The 9,086-nt window shown below is 37.7% G+C and overlaps 1 protein-coding gene across 1 annotated transcript in view; it reads left to right on the top strand.

Annotated features, from left to right (window-relative positions):
- LOC136264793 (uncharacterized) overlaps positions 1–9,086 on the top strand; it is a 306,221-nt gene that overhangs the window by 29,546 nt on the left and 267,589 nt on the right. The window contains exons 2-6 of the mRNA XM_066059562.1: positions 3,989–4,357; positions 5,219–5,335; positions 5,421–5,639; positions 7,932–8,102; positions 8,910–9,076. Coding sequence (XP_065915634.1) covers positions 3,989–4,357; positions 5,219–5,335; positions 5,421–5,639; positions 7,932–8,102; positions 8,910–9,076 — 1,043 coding nt within the window. The remainder of the gene's footprint in view (positions 1–3,988; positions 4,358–5,218; positions 5,336–5,420; positions 5,640–7,931; positions 8,103–8,909; positions 9,077–9,086) is intronic.

Here is a 9,086-nt window from a genome sequence, read left to right as displayed (position 1 = left end):
CAGCTAGAAGAAGTCACCCTGTAGAGAACTCAGCTGCAAAGAAACCCTGTAGACAGATCAACTACAATCAAATCACCCTGCAGCGCATTCAGCTATAAACAAATCACCCTGTAGAAAGTTCAAGTACAAACAAATCACCCTATATACAGTTCAGCTACAAAAAAAATCACTGTGTAGAGAGTTCAGCTACAAAGAAGTTATGCTACAGTGAGATCAGTTTGAAACAAGAGATTTCAGCTACAAACAAATTAACCTGTAGAGATTTCAACTATGAACAGATCATCCTGTAGATAGTTCAGCTAGATACAAGTCACCCTATAGAGAGATCAGCTAGAGGAAGTCACCTTGTAGAGAGATCAGCTAGAAAAAAGTTGCCTTGTAGAAAGTTCAGTAACAAAGAAACCATCCTGTAGAGAGTTCAGCTGCAAACAAATCACCCTGTAGAGAGTTCAGCTGCAAATAAATCACCCTGCAGAGAGTTCAGCTACAAACAAATCAACCTGTAGAGAGATCAGCTCGAGGAAGTCACCTTGTAGAGGGATCAGCTAGAAACAAGTCACCTTGTAGAGAGTTCAGGTACAAAGAAACCACCATGTAGACAGTTCAGCTGCAAACATATCGCCTGTAGAGAGTTCACACAGCTAGAAACAAATCACCCTGTAGAGAGATCAGCTCGAGGAAGTCACCTTGTAGAGGGATCAGCTAGAAACAAGTCACCTTGTAGAGAGTTCAGCTACAAAGAAACCATCATGTAGAGAGTTCAGCTGCAAACAAATCACCCTGTAGAGAGTTAAGCTACAAAAAGATCACCCTGTAGAGAGATCAGCTAGAAGAGGTCACCTTGTAGAGAATTCAGCTACAAAGAAACCATCATGTAGAGAGTTCAGCTGCAAACAAATCACCCTGTAGAGCGTTCAGCTACAAAAAGATCACCCTGTAGAGAGATCAGCTAGAAGAGGTCACCTTGTAGAGAGTTCAGCTACAATGAAACAGTTAATATAGCAGTTAATATTGGATGCAGATGCACTTCAGGTTTAAGTATAAGAATACTCTTGTGCACACAAAGGCAATTGCAACTGTGGCCTGGAGATATGTACCCCTGTACCAAGCTGGGGAGGGAGGCTAATAAGGTAAACAGCAATTGATATGCACAAGGACAAGTGCTGCACATCTACAACATATGGACAAATATAGTAAAACTACTTGCAAATATTTAATTGCATCAAGAAGAATGTAAAGATATACGGCAAGCCTGCAAAGAACCCTGACAATGATACTCATATATGTGCCCTACCAGTAAGCCAGGAAAATGATATAGTAAGATATTATTACACATGGGGAGGGAGTGTGCAACCTTAGCGTGAAGGTACACACTTAACACCTGCATACAGTAGCCAATGAACATACACGAGCATGAAACAAACCTGCAGAAAGCAGCAGTAGCTATTGAGCTATAGGTATGCAACAGTTGGAGACATTAGAAGTTACATACACGCCACATATGAACAAGCAATTAAACTGAAGTAAGTACTGTCTGAGCCTAACAAAATAATCACAGCCATTACGTGTGTAAGTATTACCCTGTGCAGCAACTAATTTACATATGCTAGGGTGAGCAAGCAACTGAAGGAGAAAATGAGACACACAAGATGGTGTGGGAAATTGTCCAGCTTTGCAACAACCATAGCAGCTGAAGTGCAGCAGCCGCAGTGGCACAAAGTTACTGCAATGTAACTAGCTGATGGCAAATTTCACATAAGCAAATGTGGAAACAGCATAACCCATGTAAGTCTAAGAGCTGCTGTGTTTAAGGAGATAATTGTGCTGCTAAAAATAAGACACTGTTGACCATTGAGATTCATGCAATTATGAACCAGCTACATGGTTAATGGAATAGAGTGGGAGGGGGGATAGAAGGGGTTAGAGAGTGGTTACACATTTGTAGTAGGTCAATAATGGAAGTATAATGATGTCAGTGACAGTAATGATAATGTATGAGCTAGTAGTAATAGGATGTGATTAGACAACCTAGGTGATCACTGAATAGTGTAGCAGCATAGGCATAGTATTACATACATGCAAGCAACAGTTAGGACATGCCTGTAGAAGCAGTGATAACTTGCAAGCCTACATTGAGGAGCATGCATGCAGTGGCAGCGATGACCACCAGTACTAGCAATGAAACAGCAGAACAAAATTCAACTTGCAGTTCAATAGTAGTGGGTGGTAGCAGTAATAGCAGACACACAGCAGTCATAACATTCATGCAGCAGCGCTCTTGTACATCATGCAGTTGCATATCATGCAGCAGCAAGTGCATCATGCAGTACTTCACACTCTCAGTAAATCATGCAATAACGACACCCTCAAGCTCACAGTAGCGATTACATTCATGCTGCTGCAGTAATGTTCCACGAAGTGGCAATAGTTTTTATTTTTTTTTGCTGGAGCCATAATATACATGCGGTTTTATTAGGCCATTTACCTTTTGAGAATGTGGTGTGTCACGTGACCCATTGTAGGTGTGAGATGTGTTACTTGTAATTATAAAGAATTTATATCATATGTTAAGGACTTCTACTTAAATAAGCTTGTTAGTATAGTTTTTTTATATTATAATGTTTGTGTAACATGGTTGTCTAGTGGTTGTGTTTTGTATTGTGAATTTATTGTGTGTGTGTTCTGGTAGGGAAGAATGGCTTTTGCCGACTAATGTGAAGTTAAACTAAAAATCAATCAATCTATCAGATGTCTCTGAAGATGACTCAATCAAGAAATGAGTCTATGGACGAAAAGGTGGTGAAGGCCAGCATAGTCAGCATATAATCCCAAACCAAGTCTCTGTTTTACTACCATATGGCCACCGGTAGCATGGTGTGGCAATGAACAATGATGTTTACATACTATAATTATGCATACATAACATGCAGGAGATACACAATACTGTAGCACATAGAGTATGCAAGCCAGGTGCCGGAAGCCAGTCAGGTGAGTCAGCCAAGCCAGCAAGCCAGGTGGAAGGATGAAACATACAGTATACTGTAGTATACAATACAAATAAACATACCGCCATTACTTTGTTCCTCATCTTGTGCAGCTACTGCAATCACTCCACGGATGGTTGCTAATCTTCTCCTTCACGATCTGGTATGGGTGTGGTACTTTAATCTTGACTGTTCTTTACATGGAGCTCATCCACTGGCAGCTGGCATAATGACTTGAAACTAGTATGCCAGCTGGCAACACTTTCAAAAGTAAATGATCAGTAGTTCATTTGTCTAGTTCACTGTTTGAATATGCCTGGTCGATTACTGCTTGTAGTGGGTATAATGTGCTAGCTGTTTTGATCAGCATTTAATAGCACCATTGTACTATTTCTATCATCTCCACGAAATTGCCCACCCATTATATGATTGTCTCTTTGTTCAACATGGATTCTATTCCCAGTGAGTGCGAAACCTTAGGCGTTGTGGTTTTCTCAAACATTATTTATTTCATTATTTTTAACCGCATTTCTTATTATCTTTAGTGCTTGGTTGTATAATTATCATACAGTACAATAGTACTGTATATTAGGGACATCGAAGGTGTGGGGGCTATCTGTGATATAATACAACCCAAAAACCTTTTTATTACAGCATTATACACTGTCCCTAATCTAATTTAAAATTCTTAAGTTTTTCTTATATTATTATTAAAGCTTTACAATGACCATACTGTGAATAGTATTCATTGATTATTCAGTAAAATCTTACTTAAGTGTGTAGTATTTTTGGCCATCTGTAGAATTTGAGTTTGAAATTAAATGTGTTGTCAGTATTATGTATAAGTTGGGGCGAGTGTAGTATTTTGGTTCAACCTTTCACAACAAGTTATATAGGAAGTGGTAAAAATATATATATTTTTATCTTGTCCCCTTGTTGGATCAATGTTTAAGTAAAAATTATTCAGTAGTAAACATTTCATTTTGTTCTCTTTTTATGACTAGGGAGATACTTTAGACAATGTCTCTAAAGAACTAGAATGCATTATGAATACTGGATGTTTTCAATTGGTAATTGTACCAAGTAAAATCACTGAAGTTCCACTAGTGGAAAATGCTGAAAGACACAGCAGTTGTAAAATACTTCTGTACTATGAACCCATAAAAGAGCTGTCGCACAGGAAGTTTAGGGATAGATTAGCATCTGAAAGTAGTGACACTGAAAAAGGATCTCCTGGTTGTCTTACAAGACAGTCATCATGTTTACCAGAAATATGGAACAGAGAGCAAATTGATGATTTTGTCAGAAAGCTTGGATTTTTAGAAGCACAAAAATTGGAGCATAGAGTGAAAATATTTCAACAACTGAATCAGGTTTGAATGCATATATTAACACATAAAGTACAGTGTTTGTAACAAATGATATTACTTACAGGTTTTTGCAATTTAATTCGACGACTTTGCACCTGAATTCGTCCCTTTGCAATTGAGTTCGTCGGTTTTGCAATTGAATTCATCCCGTTTGCAATTGAATTTGTCCCGTTTGCAATTGAATTCATCAGTTTTGCAATTGAATTCGTCCCATTTGCAATTGAATTCGTCGGTTTTGCAATTGAAATCATCGCTTTTGCAGTTAAATTCATCCGTAACAAGAATGGCAGCTGGAGCAAACACGAAAACATGATGTAGCAGCTGCTACAAGAACTTGTTCCAGTACAACAGTAGTAAACAACTCTTTATAATGCAATAATTCTTCCTCTACAGCCTATCCAGCAACATTCCAAACTCTACTACGCCATTCGCGATGGGTGTGGTCACTCGCGAGCAAGTTAATTAACTTGTCAGACAGCTATCAACTTCGAGTACTACCAGCTTCAATTATCTTCTAGTGTCTCAAGTGTATCTCTCCAAGGCATAAATAGTTCATCTCTTAATGAACGGGTTGGTTTCTTGGAGCCGTTTTGTTTATGATGAAATTGTAATGCAAACGCGACGAATTCTATTACAAAACCGACTAATTCAACTGCAAAACCAATGAATTCAATTGCTAAACCGACGAATTCAGTTGCAAACGTGACGAATTCAATTGCAATACTGACAAATTCAATTGCAAACGGGATGAATTCAATCGCAAAGGCGACGAATTCAATTGCAAAAACCTGTAATAGTAGGGTTAATTACTTGGTGTACAGTAGCTCTGATTAAATGCATCTACTATGTACTCACTCACTTTAGACTGCCCAAGCATTATACAGCACTATGTTAAAGCTGAGAAATTTGGGTCATCCAGAGTATTTCAAGAAAACAGAAATTGTTCAGTGTAATGGAAAGCTGGAAGAAGCTCAGAAAAAAGTATGTGCAGTACTTATTGGGTATATTATCTATATATAGTACTTCCATTTTACTCTTTGTAAGTGTTAGTCATGCTCTCCATCAGGTTAATGATACTGAAAAGAGGTTGAAGGACTGGAAAACCATAATCAGTGCTTTGTACAACAAATATAACAAGTTGCTGTTTTTCAGTGTATCCAAAGTCCTATCAATTTATGAAATCCTAAAAAACAAGGATTTTTGTGCTGATAAACTGATGCAAGAGATAGGATTTTTGTTTAAAAATGATGATGAAGCTATGAAGGCTTTAAAAGTAGTTATAGAGGTAAGAGGTATGCATGCTTATGTGTAGTTTTGTATATTGATTGTTACGTAAATGTAAATGTATACTTAGTAGGGCTGGGACGAAGCTTTGAATGCTTCGTGGGTTCGGAGGTTAAGTAAACTTCAAATTATAAAAGTATCCTTCGAAGCTTTGTAATGCACTCATAGTCTATGAAAGAATTACAAATAAACGTGGTTATCTTTATTGCAACTGCTTATTCCTCTTGCGTGATCAATGTTTGTATCTGCAATCGATCTTTGTGTGTCACGCCCACTTTTAAACCATTGCAGTTCAGCTTGCTACCATAGTTGCAGCCTTAAAAACACCTTATAAAGTGATAGATAATGCATGGAAAGCGTACTTTTTTCCATTTCTTGGTGTTTACCTGTGCATGATTGCAGCATAGCAGACACACCCATTTGCAATCGATCGATCGCATCATTCAGTACTGCTGCTATGCACTTTCCAAATGCTTACAAACTTATTAAATAAGTTTAGAAAGATAAAATCTAAGAAGGATGTGCATAAATACAAGAAAGCTTACAACTTGAAAGCTAACACCAAAGCTTCGAATGTTCGAACATTTTATTAGTGAATATTCGAAGGTAAATTTCAATATTCATCCCAGCCCTAATACTTAGGAATTTTAAGTTCGATTAAGTATCATAGAAAAAAGTATTAAAACAAGAAGATTGCCTACACTTGAAGATATACTAGTATACATTTGATTCCTAATTTAGTCATGGGTATACACTGAATTAGATCCACTAGTATATCTTCAGGTGTAGACAACCTCCCTTGTTTTACTACTTTCTTTTCTATGATCCCTAATATATAAAATTCCTTGTTCTTGTTTGTTTACTTTTTTGTAATAATTATGACTAGTGCACATGCGCATATACCGCATCAAAAGAAAAAGTGATGTCAGGATTATTGTTTTCGTATAAACGCACACTCCAACAGTCAATTACTGGAAAGTGCCAAGTGACCATTACACTTTGTTTTCAGCTATGTTACAAGCAAAGAACAGTATGAGAAGCACCTCTATAGTTAATCCAATCACTACATAAAATATGGACGATTCCCAATGCAAATGAATGGAAGCTGGATCACGCACTACCGTGAATTGACACCTTGAAGATAAATAGGACACAAAGGAGACAAAGGTAACTCCATAATGCATGCACTATATGTACTGCAGTATGCCAAAAGTCACTTGTTGGGCTGAAGTGACATCAAAAATTTGAAATTTCAAATCTGCATCCCCAGCTATTATCTACTGTATATGTAGGTACATAGTGTATTGTTTCTACATTGTATGCATACAGCCATAGCACTCCTACTCTATGAATGCAGACTCATGAGCAAGTAAGACAGATGAACCACGTATCTTTTTAGTAACAGGAATTTGAATCTCATGAAGTTATATTTTACACACATGTACTGCTGTTTACCTTGTGAGTTTCAGACTGAGCTCAACTACATTCTGTATATGTGACTCAGTTTGGGAAAACCGGTCCATTTAAAGTATCGAGAAATGCCAGTTTTAAGTATTTAGTGTGTTGTAGCTTGCTAATGGCTGAAGCTATGTGTACCAAATTTTCACACATTTTACACCAATTTCTTACCTTTCAGAACATCCACTGTGCAAGTAACCAACAGCTAAGTTTCCCACCATTTTAGATAGGTTTTAAACCGAGGTTGATTGTATCAGGCAAGCTCCAAAAAAGGAGGGAGGTGGGGGCCCAGAAGGAGGGAAAGAGGCTGTTCAAAAAATTGAAAAGGATGAACTAGGCCAAGTTATGGGCCATTCAGTTCTCACAACTGGCTAAAATGAAGCATATTTACAGCACAGGTCTTTATTCAACACCAAACAGCTGTACAGCCACAGACAGCCAAACCCCAGGCTGGCCAGGGCTCCATTAGGCCCCAAACTGCTTGTACGGATCGCCACTGTATTTGGTAAAAGCAGCCAGCAAAAGCAGACCATGCAAGTCTAACTGATTTTGGTATTGAAATTTGATAGCTTATTTATGTAGCTTTGTGTTAATGGTGAAATATCAAATCTGCTGACATGGGCGATAAGACCAGTTTTCCCACACATTATGATGTTTTTTTTTGTCCTACATCACTACGTGCAGTTCCACCATCATATCAAATTATCATGCATGCAGCAGATTATTGCATAATGCATCTCATTTTTTTAACTGCTTTATAAATGTTATACATATGTCATATATGAACTGCAATACTGTTGAATTTATTTATATGCATGTTAAAATCATTGTACAGAATTTCAGAAGTGGTGTTGTCAGTAGTGATAGCCCACAGCCAGAAGACACACCAGTTGCATATGTGGGGAAGTACCTGGAGTATATCTGTAGTGACAGCTCTGTAGAGGATTACTTCTTATGCAGCAGGTCTCAGCCCACTAGATTAGTTGAGGGCAAAGAGCTATTACCAGTAAGTATAATTATTTATGTGTACATAATGTGTGCACTTTTACAGGCATATTTGCAATAGCCTGTGTATGCCATCAGATAGTAGCCAGAACCTGGGCCCAGCCTCACATTCAATTTAAGGGGGTCTAATGTTTACCTAGGTGGCATGTACGTATTTAGTAGAAAGCTTATTAACATCAAGATCAAGATACTCTAATAGAGCAGTCACCCAAATACAACAGTCAGATCAATATAGCTGAAATCAGTCTCATATTCAACCTCAGAACATCTGATTTCAAAACTTTCCTGGGAGACATGCCTTCTAATCCCCATAGATTGGCATGCTTCTCATACTAGTGTGCTTTGGTACACTTTTTTCTCTGAATAAAATATTACCCAACTATATTGCTATATAGCTAGGCCCTGGCGTTATCAAAAGTCTGGCTACACCCCCTGCCAGATACATGGGCTTCATGAAAACTGATATTTGTCAGTATAAATGTAAGAAAAAGCTGGTATTGAAAATTCAAGTCAATAAACCCTTATAAGCTATAATCTATCTTTAAAGATGATGACCAATCTTGAACCATAGAATGACCATTGCTACATATACATAGCTAACTTTGTTACTCATACACTGTCATAGGCAAGGTAAACAGTGCATGTATGGTTTGCCATTGGAACCTAATTTGTATGATTTTCTCAGCATAACACAATTATTTTGGCATGTGCAGTTTGCAATAGACTTCAGATTCAGTAATATACAATGCACTTGTGTTTCTTTGTGTGTGTAACATTTTACATTTATCACATTTATCATTTATGCTAGTTTCAGGAGGTAGTCCATTTTGCGCCTGATTATGATAATGGACAGTTACTTCGTCTACTGATTGAAATCTACAATGGAGTACCAGAAGCATATGAAGTGTTCCATTGTAGCGAAGACTCTACCGAAGAAGACTTAAGACTGTTTTTGCACAGAGCATCTACATTCAAGTGAGTGTGC

This window comes from Dysidea avara, chromosome 8 (assembly GCF_963678975.1).
Source record: "Dysidea avara chromosome 8, odDysAvar1.4, whole genome shotgun sequence".
NCBI classification, from domain to species: domain Eukaryota; kingdom Metazoa; phylum Porifera; class Demospongiae; order Dictyoceratida; family Dysideidae; genus Dysidea; species Dysidea avara.
This window is presented reverse-complemented; position numbering and strand designations above follow the sequence as displayed.